The sequence below is a fragment of the Lagopus leucura genome, unplaced genomic scaffold, assembly GCF_019238085.1.
Source record: "Lagopus leucura isolate 7727_CA_CO unplaced genomic scaffold, USGS_WTPT01 Super-Scaffold_100009, whole genome shotgun sequence".
NCBI classification, from domain to species: Eukaryota; Metazoa; Chordata; class Aves; order Galliformes; family Phasianidae; genus Lagopus; species Lagopus leucura.
This window is the reverse complement of record NW_024962266.1, coordinates 13227278-13247211: the sequence shown is the minus strand read 5'-3', so window position 1 is coordinate 13247211 and position 19934 is coordinate 13227278. Positions and strand designations below refer to the sequence as shown.

General features: G+C 42.1%; 1 protein-coding gene across 5 annotated transcripts in view; it reads left to right on the top strand.

The window, feature by feature from the left end:
* Window positions 1-7900: 7900 nt before the first annotated feature.
* FNBP1L (formin binding protein 1 like) overlaps window positions 7901-19934 on the top strand; it is a 52673-nt gene continuing 40639 nt past the window's right edge. For 4 of the 5 annotated variants that reach the window (XM_042873294.1, XM_042873293.1, XM_042873292.1 and 1 more), the window contains exon 1: window positions 12986-13129. In XM_042873294.1, the coding sequence (XP_042729228.1) occupies window positions 13082-13129 (48 nt within the window). In that variant the 5' untranslated portion in view covers window positions 12986-13081. Of the gene's footprint in view, window positions 7999-12985; window positions 13130-19934 lie in introns of those variants that run through there. The other variant, XM_042873295.1, reaches the window with a different exon arrangement.

The window sequence follows — 19934 nt, the reverse complement described above, 5'->3', positions numbered from 1 at the left end:
GAAAAGAAGAAAGAACTTAAAGCAAAGGCAATGAACTCTGTTTTCATTTGGTTCAGAGGCAGAACTCTCACCGTGCAAGATCTGCATTTGATTTATCCCCTCCCCTCCTTGGCCAGCAGCTAGAGTAACTTAATGCATTTGGAGCTATATTGATGTGTGGTATACCTTACAATGATATCCATACCCATTTCAGTAGGAATTATTTCACTATCCAGTTTTGGTTTTAGTTCAGTACTGTTACTGGTCAGTTATTGTAAACTTTATACATTTCCAAAGCATTATATGGGTATTAATTAGGTTTGGGCAATGTCCTGCCGCCCGGTAAATAATGTCAGTATCTGAACAGTCTGTGCTGTGCTTTGAAGGTATGACTTTCACATGGTACAAAACTAAAAGGTGCTGCACCATGCAGAGGTACAGGATGTTATCATCATGTCAAACTCAAGGAATGGTGACTCATTTAGAGAGAGTAAGAAATTGGAAAGACAAACAGGCTTGTTCTGAAAGTCATTGTTGGAGATGAAAGTATTTGCAATAGAACAGTACTTCAGATTGTTGGTTATGGGGCAGGATTCAGTTTGATTGATGTTGTGTTCAGGTTTCATTCTGTCACCTACAGAGTGAAAACCCACAGCTCAATTAGAAATAAAATTCCATGTTCTTTTGTTTTGTGTACAAATTTAGGTTTTCTGAGAAAGCAGTGTAGTCTGTGAAAGAGAACTAAATTTATGGGATACTGACAGTAACATAAGCAATCTGGTGGTATTCACCATCCTGTCCTGCTGTAAAGGAGATCATTTTCAAAATTGTTCCAAAATTCGTGTGATGAAAGAAGGAATATGAGCAGGGGAAAAAGGTGTTTTTTCTACTATCATGCAAACAGCAAACTAGTGCAAGATTTCATGCATGAGAGATTATTTTTCATGCAAGTAAAATTCAGATCTTTTAAATAAAGACACAGGAGTAGTTGATTCTTACTTTAGAATATATTTACATGTTTAAGAACATACTTACACATGTTTTCTGTGTTCTCTGATTCTGTTCTGTATTCTATACTTACAGTAATTTAACTGTCTGGGGCTGCTGACTGAGTTGTACACAGCTGAACTCATTACCCTTAAATTACGAATAACTATTTTTTACTTACACTATGTTGGAATGTTGTAAAACTTGAAATTGTGGGAAACATTTTAGTTTTACGGATTTTTTTTTTTTGCAGTTTTTGAAGGGTTATTACATTGTTTTTCAGATAGAATAAAGTTTGATTTTATGACACTAAGACTTTACAAACAGGAAATTAGTTTAGGTAGTCCTGATTTTTCTTCCCTGAAATTAGTACTGCCTTTCCCACTCACCATTGCTCTGAGGATCTGAAATCTGAGGTAGATGCCCCAAAGTAGTTCATCTAGCCCTTTTCATGAAGATTTTTCTCCTGCTGAGTGCTGTGGCAGCCAGGGACCGAGCTCTTCCCAAGCATCTCCTGTATCGTGCAGGCCTTCTTGCATGGGAGCCAAAATCTGCAGCTGCCTGAGTTTTCTAAGGCTGTTGTTGCAAAGGGTTACTTTCCATTGCTGGAAGTTCCATAGCAGTGGCTCATCCCCAGCGGCCTTTCTCACTTTTTTTCTTTTGATTACTGTGAAGTGTTACCTAATATCGTTAAAATCAAGGGATATATTTTGGATTAAATGTGAAAAAAAGTGCATAATCATATCTGTCTGCAGGATGTGATAACATAGGGCTAAATTGTATCTGCTGTTGGCGAGTTCATCTTTCTCAAAACGTTGAAAAATTGTATGTTATCTGCTTTGAGTGTTGATGTTCTGAGACCAAAATCACCACTTGAGCTTTTCTCTCAGGAAGATGATGAACATTTATCACCTGAATTTCAGTGATGAAGTGATGAACTTCTGTACCCAAATAGGTGCAGAACAGCATGAGTGCAAATAGAAATGGTCCATCTCAGCATGTGGCAGAATATATCAAGAACGTACACAGGTAGAAACGTTTACTGTTTCCTCCCTTTATAGATGAAAAGGTTCCAGGACACGAATCAAACAGTCATGAGGGAAGAGCTATGGTAGCAGGTCTCTCTGGACAAAGACTTTTCATTGTTTTAAGGAGTTTTTCTTTAATCAGATGAGAAGGGGATTGAGAACTGGACATTGTCCTAAAATGAAATCTCCAGTATTGACTGGTGTTATGAGAGCACATTTTAGATCTCTTTAAGTTAGTTAGTTTTCTTTAAGAATAAAGCTTCTGAATGCTGAAATATTTTCTTATGCATCTGTGTTCAGATATACTTTTGTAGCTTCCAATTCCAATTTTGTAACTTACAAAGTCCAACCAAGAGAGTCAGGTTAGTTCTCAAATTTTTGACTTGGTAACTTTTTTGAGGACTTGGCTGTTGAAGTCTTTGAGTAGCTGTTGAGCTTTATGTATAAGTAGGTCAACACACAGCAAGGTAAAATGAGTAGGAAATTCTGCATTTGATTTGGTGCTTGCGTGATTTCTAGATGCTAGAGAATCAAAAAGACAAATTTTGAAAACGAGACTTAAAGCCTTTCATATATTTTTATATATTTTATATAATTTTATATAATTTTATATAATTTTATATTTTTATATAATATTTTATGTAATATTCTAAAATATTAATATTTTAAAATATATAGTTATTATTAGAGCTAAGAGTCACTGTTTCCAGTACTTTTGAGTTTTCAAAGCTGACTGTGGAATAACGATACTGTAAGTCAATGGCTAAGGTAGCAAACCTCTTGCAATTTTGATGGTTTTGAATTTAAAAGGAAAACACAGGAGTCCCTTGGGTTTGTTGAGAATGTGGCTTATAGGTTGCTGTGGTATGACTGGGAGGATTCTGTGTGGCCTCTTCCTTGCCAGCTCCCCAGGTGGGGAACTCATTTGTGAGCTTCTTCAGGCAGCTCATTTGCCAGGCTAATTGGCAAGAGCTGTACTGGCCTCAGGCTCTGCTCCAGAGGTTGAGCTGTGTGGGTTTCGGGGCCGTGTATATGGTCTAATTAGCAAACTATAAAGCCAAATTTATGTGGATAATGTGTTGAAGCCTGACAGAACCTGTAATTAAGTTCTGTTCTTAGTTCTTAACTTAATAACTTGATTTTTTTTCTTTCTTCTTCTTTTTTTTTTTTTTTTTTTTTTAAGATTGAGTCTATAATTATTTTCCCAGTTTTTGTATGGGAGAAAACGAGTAGTGTTTAAGATGAAGGAAAAGCAACTCTTACCTAGGGCTCGGTTTGCTACTTTTCTATCTGATCTGCATCTCAAGTCCAAAGAGCAGAGGTCTTGAAATTTAGCTAAATGTAGCTCAAAAAATGTGATGTGTAGGAAGAAAAATATTTTTGTGTGTGTGACAAATGACTTATTTTTTGTTTTGTCTATTTGGATCACTTAAATTTAGGTAGACAGGCTCTGGTCAGAATCCCACTTTGGAAGAAAGGATGATGAATAGAGTTGTAATGGGTTTTTCTTTCTTTTTTTTTTTTTCTCTTTAATTATTGTGAGAGAAAGATCTGGGGAGGCAATCGCTGCATAGAATAGAAAAGTCATTAAGGAAATGAGTGGCAGTGTTGGTTTATTTACATTCCTGTTCTCACAAATGATTAATAGTGGAAAAAAGAGGATGCTCTTGGTTATGCAGATTACCCTGAGTTTCCTTCCATATTCTGATACTTTGCCAGTTTTTTCATGCAAATTCGTTAGGCAACTTGGGCATCCACTTTCTCATGAGAAAAGGAGGTACCACCACGGGCTTATAATAACATATATAACAAAGAAAGGATCCTTTGACAGCGAGCTGCTGACTGCTGAGAGAGGTTCTGCGGAGGGGAGAAGCTGAGGCCTGCAGCGGTGCGCAAGGTAGGGCAGCCGAGGGCTCACTGCCCCCTCTGAGTTTCCAATTAATGCAGCTGATACCGATTCAACGAAACGGGATCGGATGGGCTACAGCAGAAACGGGTCGGTGTTGTTCCCCTGCTCGTTCCGTTGGTTGCCGGCAGGTGGCTGTCAGGCTCAGGGAATGGTTTCAGCTGGGAGTCTGGTACTGCTGCGGGTGCGAGGCGTGGTACCGGCGCAGCTGTGCCTTAAAGTTCCTGTAAGGAGACTAACTACTGACTCTGATCACCTTTTATGCCGGGTTTTGCACAACTGTAAATACATTTTTTCTGAACACGATTCAGTCAGATGTTAAATATTTTAACAAGCCTAAAGATACGCGGTGCTGATCTGTAGCTGCTCATTCCTTCACTCGTTTTCCTGCAGTTTGAATTTATACCGTGACAGACTCTCTGTGTTTCAGTATTGACTACAGACATCAATCTGTTAGGCTCTGCTTGAAAGCAGCTGGCTGACCAATGCAGGTGGAAGTTGCTATGCATGTCTTAAGTTATTATCTTGGCTAATAATCTTTATGCCTGCAGATAATGTAGTGTTTCTGAAATAGCTTGTTGATTACAACTGACCATTCCTATTCACCTAATTCCTCTTCCACTTTGTTAGCTTAATATTCTTTTAGAATAGGGAAATGTACATGGAGTTGGTGGGAGAATGGAGAAGACTTGTGTTAGATGGAGATCTGAAGGGAGCACAGCCATGGTGGTGACAGTATTCAGGGAAATAATTAAAACATTAACAAGTTCAAAATAATACTTTCAGATCATGACTTACAGACATTCCCTGATGTTCCTATAATAATTGTCCAGCCTTTTCCTTGGGCTACAGTTGTATGTTATCAAAAGAAACTGCCAAATTATCATGAGTCTCTCTTCACTGAAAAAAATCGGAGGATGTTTGTGGTTGGTGCATTGCCAGTTTATGCTGATTGCCACCATTTTCCCTTTGCTACATATGTCTTGGAAAGATGTGCTCTTAGCTTAGGGCAGGCAAATAGAGTGAACGCAGGATTTAATAAAAGCAGATGGAAATTCTTATTTTTCTCCTGCTTACAGCTGGTGCAAGTTGTACCCTTTTATCCTGTTATCTGATTACTGGCACTGCCTTTAGTTTGTTGGCTGGGGAGAAAAGATACACTTCTGCTATTGAAAAACAAGACCATTTCAGTATGGTCTGGAAATGATGTAAGAGGAGGGGATGCAGTTCTTTCCACAGAAATTCAGAGATAAGGGGATATTTAGAATAAGATCACTAAGCTCTGGCCAAGGCTGTGCTACTATGTGCAGTCGTACTTCTGCCTTAAAGCAAAGGTGGTGTGGTCTAAATTCAGCTGTTTTTCTGCTTCAAAATTTAAAAAATCAAAAATCAAAAAAAAAAAAAGCTGATCCTAGCCAAGTGTATAACTATGGATGCGCTGGAAGCTGCTGGGTGCTGTTGACCATGTTGGGGACCATGTGGAGACAACAGTGCAAGGAAAGGTGTCAGAGTTCCTTTGTCTCTGATACTTTCTTAGCTGTGAAATAATAATTGTGTGCTCATCACATAGAGGTGTTGTTAATATTTTTAGAAATTAGAGCACTAGGAGTGCTGATGCTGGAGGGAAATGCATGTATAAATAAAGGGATGCAGCTAAATTCTTCTGGCTTCAAAGCAAAAAGAGATGATGAGCTTCTGCAACATTTCTTTGTGGAGTGAAAATCCAATTTTGGTATGCTTCTGGTTGGCAGAGAAAAAGATTAGTGGCACCTCACACTGAGAAGGGAGGTATTTGGAAATAATTTGTTGGCCACACTGCTTTCTGTGACCATGGGAAGTTGAACTGCTACTCTGTTAGGATGCATGCCTGTGGGGAGTGCCAGACAGAGCTCTGCCACTCCAAGTTAATCATGCTGGTTGTGAGTCTGCCAACATAATATCCTGTGGTACACTTGTAAACCCAACTAGCTTCTGCTGAGAGGTGAACAGGATTAATGAAATATATACCAGTTGTAATAAATAGAATGATGTAGGTTTGGCCTAAACCAAAATTGGGCAGTTTTCTGTTAAAGCCTGTGTAATTACTCAGTGATGGGGAAAACCAGCTAAATGCAGCAGGGAATTTACTTCATTGTTATCATGTTCCAGAAAGTTATAATGATGTACAAGGATATCAGAACAGTGCAGTTTGTCATGGAGCCTGTGCTGCATGCTATTTCTTCAATATGTCCTGCATGTATTTCCTTTCTTGAGTCCTTTTTGAGACTTTTACAGACTTTTTTTTTCTGAATACTCATGTTTTCAGAAATGCAACCAGGAGGAAAAAAGATCTGCAGGATAACATTTGTTTGGTTATATCTAGGGCTACTGCTAATTTTACTTTGTGATAATGGGAACAACATCCAAATCCTTGATGACTGACGACAGCGTTTCTGACAGCACCCTGCAGAGATGCAGCGGGTGCTCTGCTCTTCCCTTACAGCCAGAGAGGGGTGCAGTATAGGCAAGCATCTCTCTGGGCAGGGCTGCACCTGGGACACTGGCTCCTAGCTGAAGTGAATGTGAAAGCACACCTGTGTGCACACCTCAGGTGTACACATGTATCTCTTGGTCAGGAGGAACTGCAACTTGAAAGCAAGCAAAAAATCAGGGACCAGCTGTGAAGTGTTGTTTTTCAATGCAAATACTCATACAGCCTCTCAAATACGCTTTTAACAAAGCATATGCTTTTTGCATTTGAATTTCTGGAATCTTGTAGTATGGAGAGGAAAAAAAAAAAAACACCTGCATTAGGTCATAATGAAAGCCTTTATCTTGTGCAGCACAGGGCAAACAGACTTTTTCAGTGTATTAACATAGGGTCCCAATTAGATGGAGAAATGTGTTTCCTCCCTAGGAGCGATGGAGGCACCACTCACACTCCATTTCCCTGCAGGACTGCACATGCCCAGCTCTCCTTATTCTCTCCCCATTCTGTGGCCCTACGTTCCGTGTGGCACAGAGGCTGCTGTAGTAATGCCTGTCCCATTTTCTTTAACACTCTCATACAGGTGCGTGTGAACAGGGAGCACAGCACTGGCCTAGGCATGCAGTGCTTAAAAGTGATTTGCTCTTCCTGAGCGCTGTGTGACAACATGCACATACCGATCAGCTCTGTTCAGCAGTGCTGCATTGCTAGAGCCTTCAGTGCAGCCAGCGAGATGCTTTTAGATGGGCACAACGTGTTTCGGGTTAATGTGTGTGTGCAGCTGAGTGTGCGCAGGTGTGTGGTGATGAGGGCACTGCCTCAGAGCACCCTGAATGATGAGAAACGATTTTTTGTGAGAGCAGTTGTGGTGGCTGTCAGTCTTTACCTTCTTTCTAACAGCCATCTTGGTGGAAAAAATTTATTCTAGGATTTATCGCCCCTTCTTTTCCAGGTGCCGTCGTGCAACCGCGTGAATCATCGACCCGCTCCGTGGAGGATGAGAAACGCGGGGCTGACTTCAGGGGGAAAGCAGCGCACTGCGCGGCTTTATCATTCACCGCGCGATCGACGAGGACGCAACGGGCCGCAGGTGCGCGGCGCCGCCCCGCGCCGTGACTCAGCGCCGCACGCACAAAGGCCGGGGCTCGCGCTGCCCCCGAGGCGCTCCCCACTCCTCCCGCCGCTCTCCCCGCGCCGACGGACAGCCGCCGCCCTCGCGCCCCTTTTCGGCGGCGGGAGGCGCCTCGGGCCCCCACTCCCTCTCCCCTCTCCGCCGCCGAGGGGCGCTCTGGGGACCGCGGGGCGTCGCGGGCGGGCGGAGGCCGGGAGGAGCAGGGCGACGCGCCGGCCTCCGGGGCGCCCTGGGGAGAGGCGCCTCGCCCCGTCCCGCGCCGTCCCCCGCCGCCTCGGCCGGGCCCGCCCCTCTCCCAGTCTCCTCCGCGGCTCTCCTCCCTGAGCCGGGCGGGGCCGCAGCTCGCCGCGACGCCGTCCGCGCTCCGCCGCTTCTCGCTTCTCCCCGCTGACCCGGGGCACCGCCGCCGCCCGGCGGGACTCTCTCCGGCCGCCTCCGACCGACCCCGATCCCGGCCGCCGCCCGCGGAGCCACCATGAGCTGGGGCACGGAGCTGTGGGTGAGTCCCGGCTCGTCTCATTGTGTCTGGGATCCGCCGCCTCCCCTCGTCTGCCGCGGCGGTTTCCCCGGGGGCGCGGAGCGGCCGCGAGGCGCTTTGTTCGGCGCCGGGAGCGGGCGGGGCAGGGCCGAGGCGGGCAGGGCGGCCGGGGGGCGCAGGGAGGGGGCGGCGAAGGGGGGGCGGCCGCGGGAGGTGGGGCGGGCGGCGGGGAGGGGGCGCCGAGGAGGGGCGGGGGGCGCGGGGCAGCGCCTCGTCCGGCTCTGCTGCGCGCGCCGCCGGCGCGGCCATGGCGCCCGGGGAGCGGGCTGGGGGCACGCGCCGCTTGGCGGCCACCCGGGGACCGAAACGGTCCCTCAGGTGGGGCCGCGCCTCCGCCCGCGCCGAGGGAGGCGGCCGCGCCGTGCCCGGAAAGCACCGAGCGGCTCCGGGAGTAAATCGCTGCGGGCGGCCCCCTTAATTGGAAGCAGCTCGTGTGGAGCTTTGTCTCTGAGCGCGGCCCAGAACGTCGGTTAACGCCGTATTGTGTTGCTTTTTTTTTTTTTCTTTTCTTTCCCTTGAATTGCGATTTGCTCGCGGCACGGGGACGCTGCGCTCGCTGTGCCTGCCTGCATTGGCTCCCAGCTCTCCGGGACGGCCTGGCCGGGCAGCTGCGGGGCGGCGTCGCGGGGCCGGTGTCGCCTTCGGATTCCGGCTGGGGCTGGCGGTGAGAGCTAGAAGGATGGGATAAAAAGGGTGCCGGGGGCCGTGCGGCCCTAGGTTCAAGGCTCTCGCGCTCCGTGCGTTTGCTCTCGAAGACCGTGAAGCGCATAAACGCGCACCCGGGGCGGTTTTACGGCTCTCAAAGTATTGCGGCTTGAGTTCCGTTCAGTATCTCCACTTTCGGAGCTACCAGCGATTGCTGGCTGTGGAGCTGCGCCCGTCTGCAGCGTCGCGGAGGAGCAGAGATGTGCCCGGCAGCGGGCGTTCCGCCGGCCGTGCCGTGCGGGGCTTCTGTGCGTGCTTCGCACCTAGCTGGGCTTTGTGGGTGAGCTGGGAACTCAGGTAAAAGGCACTCGTGAAATGCGGACGGCGGTGCTGTAACAGAACAGAAATGTGAAGCTCGTGTCACTAACTCTAGGGAGTAAAAAAGCTTCTCGTGGGCAGCACAGGTGTGTCTGTCCTTGGTGCCTGTGCGTGCCTTGGGCAGGGGGTCACAGGTTGGTGCTGTGCAGAACACGGAATGTTTTGCTGTGTGTTGCTGGTCTTTTGGTTGCCACAAATTTCTTTGTTCAGCTGTGAGTGACAAAAATCAAAACGGTAGCAATCTTGTAGCCAGTTTTGCGAGTAACATTTAAGAAACACATGCAAAAAGGTTTCGACTTCAGGCTTTGTTTTAATAGCAGACATTTATTTTAATGTCAGGAAACTACTATAATTTTATCTATTTTTTTTTTTCCCAAAGTCACTAATTTGAATGTGTTGGTTTGAAGAAATAAAGCTAGCATTTTACCTAAAAGTATTTATATATTGTGTGCATATTTATATATATATATGTGCAATTTCTTTTGTTTCAGTAAAATTTAACACCCCTTTTTCTTGATATTAGGAGATATCCACATCTGCACCTTAAGAACTATCTATTCCAAACTGTTTGTAAGTGTGTCACTGACTGCTGACAGCGCAGGTTTTTACATTTATGTGCACCTTTTAAATGGGTTTCTTTTATTTGAATTTGATCACTCTGTTTGAAAAATTATATCTTCGAACTATAAAATTATTTCTTAGCAAGAAAACTGGTCACTGTTTCTTGTACCAATTGAAAAGAATAGGAAAGAATTCTTTTGGTAATTAGGCAAATACTTTTTTTTTTTTTTTTTTTTTTTTTTTTTTTTTTTGCCAGTTTATTAAAAATTAGATTCTGTTTAGTCTAAAAACACAAGGAAAGTCAGTGTGCTTGAGTTTTGAAGACAGAGCTGCAAAGGAAGAGTGGCTCAGTGTTAGACGTGCTTGTATTACTCCAGCCTTCCCTTTCCCTGTCTCACTGCTGCCCCACTTGGCAGCGGGCTGCTCACACCTCTGGGTGCTGCAGGTCACCGTGGAGCCTGGAGCTCCCCTTCGTAGTGCTCACACCTGTGCTTATGCCATGGAGTTGGTCAGGTTAGGGCTGGTGTCTAAATGGCAGTTTTTCTAAGTGTTGCACAAACATTTGCAAACAGGCATATAGGCAAGTAAGCACTGTGGGCTTTGCTTCTATGTTGATGATTTTGCATCGGGCTCTTCTGTATCTCTTCATGCAGACTGTTGGTATTTGGTGCCGATTTGATGTTCTGATTTGTTTTCAATTTGTTTTTAGTGGAGTCTCTATGCAACTTTTTATAAAGTAAGAAGTGTATGTGGATATTCAGGGAGAAATTGGTATCCATGAGAAGATTTAGGGGATTAGGAAGAGCAACTTACGTCCAGTACTTATGTGGTACTCTTTGATGTTAAAATGCTGCATGTGCTCCTTCTGTTTGAACTATCTTCCGTGGTTATGTCAGAAACATGGCAATAGAAAGATGTCCTTTGGCTTGCCAATATTTCCTAGCTCTTAAATTCCATAGTTGCTGTTTCATATGCTAGGTTATTGGGCTTTTTGCCTTCAAAGCAGCTGTTTTCATAGGAACACCACTGCTGTCTGACACAGGTGTGCAGTGGCTGACACTGTTGTGTTCTGTGTAGGCTGAAGCATTGGAGGCGTGTTGTGTTTGCAGCATGTCTTAGCTGAACAGCATCCTGCCTCTTGTGTTACTGCTTTCAGGTATGAATGTACTTCGTTTGGTAATGCCAGGTAAAATCATGTGAGCCAATAATGATAAAATGAATGCTGATATGCTTAAGCCATTCTGTTGTTAGAGTTCTGTCACTTTGTTTTATGTTTTTTTTCTGCACTGTGTGAAAGATGTTCCCCTTTTGCACCTTTTTTGTCACAACGAATTTTGATGAGTTTTGAAAGTATTGTTTCACAGAGAGTTTTATTCTTTTTGGTTCCTTTATCTTTGCAGTCACTCTGCATTGTATGCTTTATGGTATGTTCACATTAAATCCAAGATACTCCAGTGGGCTGCTTTGTGTGACAGCCTTTTGTTGGTGGTAGGAGATGGTATTGAGAACAAGAAGGTGTTGGCTCTTGGTGGCTGTAATTGAGCTGAAATTGTATTTTTCTGAGGCTGGACTGCTGTGCTCTGTGCTCTTAAGATTTGCTGTGTGTAATGTTTAATTTTTTCATGGGTGATAATTGTAAAGCAATAATCATCTGATGAAAGTGAGTTATTAATAGCAAAGCATCACATCTGTGTTTTGTTGGTAGTAAAATTTGCTGCTGATCTTTTAGATACACTTTCCAGCATTTTAGCTTTTTAAATAAGTTTTTTTTTCTCCCTCAGTGCATTATGCTTGTGATTGCCTCATAGGCATGCAGAGGGTACACGTGTTGCTGGGCAGGATGGTGTGGTGCCCCGGACTGATTTCTGTCAAAGAGCACTGCATGTCAAAGGCAGGAATAGATAGATGGAACTAAAATTGTTTTTAGCAGATTGAAGCTTTCAAAATAAAAATGGTGAGTTCTGATTTGTTAGAGAATCCCTGCAGCACAAACCTCTGTTCAATATATGTGTTTCTGTACGTCTGGAGTTGTTCTTGGACTGGGCATGAAGTGTGCAAATAATATTCACTTAGATTTAACAAAACATATGTGGTTATTGTCATCTTGGGTTTTGGTTCAGTTCTATTGAACGTCCAGCGCATTTGTTTTGGCACTGAAGGCTCACTGTGCTCTGAGTCTGGAGGGTGGTTGGTAATGAAATTCTTGGCTTAATGAGTGGAAGCAAGCAAAACTCAGTGTGTGATTGGCACGTTTGTTATTGAAGTAACTTCCCTGGAAATTAATTAAAGAGGTTAGTGCTGCTTCCAGAAAAATAAAGTAAAAATAAATCAGAAGGGGTGTTTTCAACTTGCATTCTGTGTTTGGAGCCTCTGTGAACCTCTTAATAGCAGTTGGCAGGAGAAGAGGTTGAATACCATGTCAGAGCATTTCTAGTCTGTAAAACCAGTCTAGCCATCTGTTTCTCACCTCTTGATAAATATTGAAAGCAGGAGTTTTGCTGAGGGCTTTTGTGCCCTTAGATTTTATAAGTTTAAGAGAATAGCTACTGAAGATTTAATGATGCTGCTGTTGTGAGCTCCTTGGGGCCAGAAGCACATCATCTTTTATAATTAAGAAATGACTGGCATCATAGAGTACTGTTTTAGAAATTAGTTACGTTTGACCAAAGACAGATCAAAGTGTAATTGATGATGTGCTCTTTCTAATCATCCCTTAAACTGCATCTACTGCATGCCTACCACAGGGTTCTATTTATTAAAATAGTAAATTATGTCTGCTGCAGCAGTAGATTTTCAAAGCTGTTCTTTTTATTTTTTCTTATGCTTTCAATGCTCTTGTTTTTCAATAATCTACTTGTGTAGAAGAGGTTAAGTTGTATGGTTATGTTGTCTAATCTTTAATGTCACTGAATTACGGCATCACAAATTAAATGGAAAACATCAACAGAACGTAAGAAAAAATTGACTTCAAAAATAAATGTTATGTTGTGTATTTCTGTTCTGATAGTTTCTCGTTGGAAAACTGGTTTTTAATGTGACTGAAGGTTTTAGTTTGTGTTTTAAGAACAATTTGATACTGAGAAACCTTTCTGTGTGGTTATGTAGTCACTGAATTGTTAGAACTGCTAATTTGTTTTAACAGCTAAAAAGAACCCAGGCCATTGAAAATAATTCTACATTGCAGGCCATATTCTATGAGGAAATTCTTTTGTGGTTTTGAATCTTAATGTTTCACAAACTGGTTTTCCAACGCGGTAACATGTTCTGTGTTTAAGATGATACTCTGTTTGATATGTAGATGCTTATGAGATGAAACTTGTTGCTTTTCTCAGATTTCTTCTTTAATCCAAAGAGTGCAAGCAGTTCTCCCGTTGAATTCAGTGCTCTTGCTCACGTGGTCTGTAAGTGTGTGCAAGGGAAGTGTCTTGTGGCTGAAGTCCCAAATGGCGCCATTTTCCAGATGCGTGAGAGAGACGTGCATCTCCTCTGCCATGAGGTACTGCCACAGGTAACCTCTGTGAGGGGGCAGTGTTTCACAAGGAGGTTGTGCAGCTTATCTCCTTGTGAAGACCTCTGTGATTTCCAAGTGGGAACTTATGTAAGGGTTGAGTGGCTGGTTATTGAATGTGTGGTTACCTCAGGCTCTGGAATGAAAACAATTGTATCGAGTTTTAGTTAGAAATAATATTTGTCTTTATTTTTCCAGCAATTGTCTGGTTCCTAAACATCTGACCTTTTTACTGGTTTTTCCAGGAAGGGGTGAGTCACTGTCTTGAGACTTTATCAGTTTGGCTTTCATGTTGAACATGCTTTAATTTAAGGAAGCGTATGTGTTTGTGCCCTTGAGTATCTGTTTAGATAGGTGTTTTTTTTCACTTTTGAAAACTGTTGATCATCTGATACCTATTAAAGTGGCACGTATTTTTTATTTATGGCCTCATTTCTACATGTACTGGGAGATATAAATGCTCCTCAAGGAAGTTTTTACAGGCATACTTGGGACTTCTTTTTTGGAACCTATGCAGTATCCTTATTCATAGCACAAATTATGAAAGTTGCCTGTATCGTAAATCCAAATGCCGGCAGTTTGATTTCCTCAGTGAGAATGGCAGGGGGTTGTTTGAAATTAAAAGTTTTTTTTATCTCAGGCAAGCAGAAGATTTCTTTAAAGACTGTATCTGGCAGAACAGGCCTGCAACAAGATTGCTTGGAACCATGAGTCCGTCACCGTTTTGAGGTGGCAAAAGCATGAATAGAGACAGGGCTGTTATCAGTGTGTTCAGGTTGCTCTTCTTTCTGAGGAGTGACCAGGTAGGTCTGAGTTAGGCTTTGAACAGTTTGCAGATATTCAGAAGGAGAAGGTTTGTGTTAATGTTTCTGTAGAGTTGCCAGTGGTGCTATGGGCACACCGAAATGAAGTGTAGTGCCATGGGAAAATGTTGCAAGTTTGTGTATTTAAATTAATTCATCTACTGGATCAATCTAGGTGAGACTTTCTTATTAATACTGCGGTTGAGTGCTTCAGTCCTTAAACTTGCTGAGCAGTTTTTTAGTATGCTTGGTGAAGCCAGTAATTGAGTAACGCAGTAATGGTTTTACGGAGGGAAAGTCTTCAGCACATCTCACTTTGAGTGTTCGTTGTTTGTAGCGCACATGCATACTTTTCCAGCAGCTTGAATTCTTTTTGGTAGAAAAAGAATCCCCAAAGTCCAAATGTGATCAGCTTTTTCCTTGTGTTGGTGAACAAATTGTTCAGTGAAAGCTGAAATTCCAATCAGCTTGTTTCATTTTGCCTCTAGTGACTTTACATACCCCAGTCTCAGAGCTCTCTTGGCAGAATGCTTTATAGGTTCATCCTCAGAAGCGTGTCAGTGTTTCAGCTGGATGGAAGGAGAAGGGAAAAAAGAAGTATAATAAACCAGGAGGATTTCATTAAAATGCTGACCCTTTACACAGACTTTATGCATAGAATTATCTACAATAGAATTGTTAGCTTGTGTTGCTTTTTGTTTTCCCACTACAGGCTCTGTTGTAAGAAGAGCAGTAGCTGTATACTGTTTCTTGCTAGGTGGTGAGAACGGCTTTAATTTCCAGTGTAATTATCTTTCTATTTTTATGTTATTAATACTCTTAGCACTGAAATTTGAAATACTTGCTCCTTGATATTTTCTTTGGTCAGAGCTCGTCTTCTGCCCTGTAACTAAAAAGGGCATTAAGCTGCTTTGACTGCTTGCTGGAATTGTGCTTTGCACATTTATGCAGTGTTGTATTATGTCTTTCAGAAGAGAAATGTCATCTTGCAGGCTTGAAAAGCCTTTGAAACTTGAATTTTTCTTGGGCTTTAATGTGGAGCTCTTGTGGTAGTCTTGGGCAGGTAAACTTATTTTCTATCTGTTAATTAGGTTGTAAAGCTGGAATGAAGTTTGTTTGCATTAAATTATTATTGCAACAATATCTTCATTTATGTAATACTTCAAACTTATTTAATGTGTAAGTACAAAATAATACAATGTTTTTAAATGTCGTAAGCAAAACCAAAAAGCAGCAAATTCTAGTAACTTCCTCCTTGTTCTTATTTGCCAGACTGCCTACGTGAAGTAACCATTTAAAACTCTTCATTGTAAAGCATAATTCCCTCTTGGCTACCTGGCTAGCTTTTGTCCAAAAAAGCTGTGTCTATTTTGAAAGAAATGTATTTGCAATACATTTGCAATATTTGATCAGACGTCACTTGGATGGGTAACACCTGCTATATGCTAACAAGAAAGTTCACCATAGATCATGGTGCTTATTCATGTAATGCTTACTCTTGCCAAGTGTTTGCTCAGGAGGCAGGTACTGTGCTTTGTCATTGGCTGGTACACAAGACGTAGTGCAGCATGCTTTTCTTATCGTTCCATGTTAGATAAACAATGTTTTTTCAGCATTGTGCGATGAAATGGCATCCCCCTGATTGGAGTTTAGAGTGTTAACTGTGTGCTGAAGAGCATCTGAAGTACAACAGCAGTTGCATTGGATGGTCAAGAGGCAGTCTTCATTTTTGCAATATTCAGGGGAACCAGATGTGTGTGAAGGTGATGAGGGAGAATGAGATGGAGGTGATGACCTGAGAAACCTCTCAGGTCTTTATCCCAGCATTTGATTTTTGGTGTCTGTCTTATACAGTGGGTGCTGATTCAGGTGAATGTGACAACCTTTCTTTGTAAACTCTGGTTTTGCAAAGTGACTGAAGGAGTTGAAATGTGGGGAATATTCTTGCTCATTTATTTTCCCCAGGTGCTTCCATTTATTTTTTTTTTTTCTAAAGAAGCAAAAATACTGTTACTTTTTCCAATAATGTTTTCAAGGAGTTATTTGATCTAGGTGGCATTAGGGTGTTTTTGTAGCTAGGAGTAGGAAAATAATTGGTATGTGTGAATCAAAGACATTATCTTTGCTGTGCTTCAGTTTGATTTCTCTGCAGTAGAGGAATATTCAGGTATAGGAAATGTTAACATCTGAAGTCCAAGATTTATTTTCCTATTATAAATGTATAAGTTGCTCCTATTTTAGCTGCCAGTTATGACATTTAATTAAGTTGAATATTTTTTTTTTTTTTTTTTTTTTTTTTTTTTTTGCTACTTACCTGAAGTCACTCACCCTTAGAGAAATATTTAGGATGTCTGACATTTTTAAGCAATACTTGAAGTGTGTTTAATCTTGTTTGCTTACTTCACAGAATCACAGAATGGCCGGGGCTGGAAGGGACCTCAAGGATCATGAATCTCCAACCCCCCTGCCACATGCAGGGCCACCAACCTCTCCATTTAATACTAGACCAGGCTGCCCAGGGCCCCATCCAGTCTGGCCTTGAACACCTCCAGGGATGGAAGGGACATCCACAGCCTCTCTGTGCAGCCTGTTCCAGTACCTCACCACTCTCATAGTAAAGAGCTTCCCCCTGATATCCAACCTAAATCTCCCCTCCCTCAACTTAAAACCATTTCCCCTTGTCCTGCAGTTATCAACCCTTTCAAAGAGTTGATTCCCTTCCTCTTTGTAGGCTCCCTTTAGGTACTGAAAGGCTGCAATGAGGTCACCCTGCAGCCTTTTCTCCAGGCTGAACAAGCCCAGCTCCCTCAGCCTGTCTTCATAGAGCAGGTGCTCCAATCCCCTGATCATTTTTGTTGCTCTCCTCTGGACCCTCTCCAACAGCTCTCTGTCTTTCTTGTGCTGGGGGCTCCAGGCCAGGATGCAGCACTCCAGATGGGGCCTCACAAGAGCAGAGTAGAGGGAGACAATCACCTCCTTGTCCCTGCTGGCCACTGCTGCTCTGATGGAGGCCATCCCTCTTCTGATGGAGAGAAGGCATCTTACTTGATGCCTAGAGCCATCAGAGACACAGTGGATTTGAGTTGTGCTGTGTTCCACAGAAGCACAGAGCTTCCCCATCCCCAGTAGGGTTACTGTTGAGTTCCAGCAGAAGATGGTTCAGTTACTGGTCATGCCAAGTGACAGAGCAGGACTAGATGCTGTGCAGCACAGTGGACACTGATCTCAGGATAGAAGGCAGGTGCACAAGTTAAAGAGTTAAAGGTTAAGCCCCTACTTTATAAAAGGTACAATGCAATAAAGTGTAATTGCTGTTAAGAGATTGTATGTATCACATTATCTGGATTTTAATAAAATATGTTTTATCTTAGTTTTTCCCTGAAAATGAGCTCAAATCCATGATTAGTAAATGAAATGCTCAATGAAGGTCCATTAAGGACTGATTAAAAAAAAAATAGTTCTGAAAAATCAAGAGCTCTCTCCCATCCATTAGATCTGCTTTTATTTAGGTACTGATAGTGCTGATACTTGCTTGCATCGTTGTTTGTTCTTTTTATAAACAAAAGTTTGCAGGATCAGTGGAACACCTGACTATTTTTGAAAGTAAGTAACGTATGTAAGGAACTTTTCGGAGCAGGGGAACTTTTTAAAACCTTTTTTAAACTTACTTTTTTAGGAGAGGGGATGATTGGAAAGCTAATGAAACCTGAAGATATACTGTAGTGATTTTGCAGTCTTAATGGTTGATGGAGTCTTTAAAGTGATCTTACAGAAGAGTCTTCCATTTTTCCTCTTGCCCAGCTCCCAAAATGTGCTTCTGTGGTAAAATAGGCAATATATTCTGAGCTATCGCTTTGCATCTGAGTTTCTTGGCTCTACCTGTAGGTTGTGGTTGTTGCACTGCACTATTTAAATTGACAGAAATTGCTGATGTTTTATTATTTCTGTTAATTATTGTGAGATCTCATGTCAGTCTTATGAGCTTTGATTGCTGGAAGCTGCGATTTAGTAGAATGAAGATATAAGTTGGTACTTGGTATTTCTGTGTGATGAAAATTGTGCTAAGTATTCAGAATTAACTTCATTTAATGAAAAGTTTATCTTAATAGTTGTGGTTTTTTTTTTTTTGTTTTTTTTTTTTATACTGTCTGGAGAAGTCATTAGACAGTAGGCAATGACATTTGAGATCCATGCAGTATGATCAAGAAGGTGCTTACCTATTTGGAGGAGAGAAAGAAAAGAGTGAACTTCCTGCTGAAAGGGAAAATGAGAAAAAGTAGTTTCTTGAAGAAAAATAATAACTTAGGAAAATCCAATTGCTTCATAAATCATGCGAGAGAGCTGTATAGTATATGATAACATGAAACTTCAAATAGAAATGTCACCATGTGAGTCTAGCCAAGGAATTTTATCGTGTCCTCAGTCTTCAGTGTGATATTCAGATATTATTGCTGTAGCCAGAGGTGTGGTGGTCTGATTTAGTCCTTAGGTTGAGACTAAGGAATTAAGGGCTGGGTGTTATTTGTTTTCTTTTGTTTGATTGCTTCTTTGTTTTGTAAAGGTGGTGAGGCTTCTCCTTCCCCTGAAGTACTGCATTCATAGAACCTGAATTACTTTATCTCCCTGGGTTTGAGACACTATTAAGTAGTTTGTTCCTGATGGTAATCTGTAGTAACAAAGGTAACTTCTTTCTAAAATGACTTCTTAAAAAAGTTTTTCCTTTGCTGCTGGTACTGCGTAGTTTGACGATCTGCTTCCCAGAACGGTGGTGCAGTTCTTCAGGGCAGCAGCCAAGCACTTGAGAGGCTTCATTCCCCAAGTTTCACTTCTATCTTTTGCATTCCTGAAATGGAAGAAGTGAGATCTGAGTAGCTGTGCTTTGTAAGAGGCTTTAGCGAGAAGATGTGTCCTAATGGTGGACTGTGGTTGGAGTCCAGTAGATCAGTGAATTGGCTCTGTGTGTTAAAAGCCCCACAGGTACAACCAAAAGAAATGGCAGGCCACTGATGCTTTCTGCTCTCTGTTTTTGTGGCTGGTAGTGCTTTCGGTTGCTTTGACTCTCAGGCGTTATCACTGAATGTCACTGAAATTGCAGTAATGGAAGTTATTTTCTTAGAGGTTTAAAATCATGTATTGGCAATCAGATGCTGGTGGTATTTATGCTTACTGATTGGTAGATAAAATAGTTTTCTGTATCTGTCTGATTTATACTGCGGGTCTGTAATTGTGGGCTGCATGAGGAATACATGCTGACTTTTAATGAAATGCTTTACCATTTTTAAGAAACTGTGTAATCAACGAGAGGCTATAATACTGAATGGACAATATTCATGTTTTCTTTTCAGTAATGAGATGAAGTGGATTACCAATGCTTCAAACACAAGTTTTGTTCTTCAATTTTAATTCTGAAAGAAGAACTGTTATTAATTCTCTGAACAGACTTAAGGTGGGAGTGATGCTTTTACTTTTATCTATGCTGGATGCTGGGGAACTGAAAACAATCGATTTCTAACAGAGACCCTGTATGTAATTATTTCTTATCATCTTGGTAAACTCTTCCTAGTACTTTGTAGTTAGCATTCTCGACTTCTGTCATGCAGACCTGAAGCCTGGGGCTTTCTTGACTGCTTTACTTTGTTAGGTCTTTGGAGAAGAAGCTTCATTTTTTTTATTTTTTTTTTGCTGACTTCTTTCATCTGTGGAAAGAGGATCATGCTCTTGTATCTCCAGGTTAATCTAACAGTTGTTTGGATGCCATGTGTAATAGTTAGGAATTAGGAGCAGTCGTTCTGATAAGAAAACAGTGTAGCTTTTCAGTATGCCACTTCCTTCTCTTGCACAATGCAGTGCATTCTCAAACTTGATAGTAATGTCAGTAAATACATAGCTAGGTGCCTTATCAGAAATTAATTTTGCCTTATGTCTATTGTGGAATACTTCCTTTTCAGTTTTAAACATGAAGGAGTGATTCATGCATATTTTAAGCCTTCTGTAAAGTTATG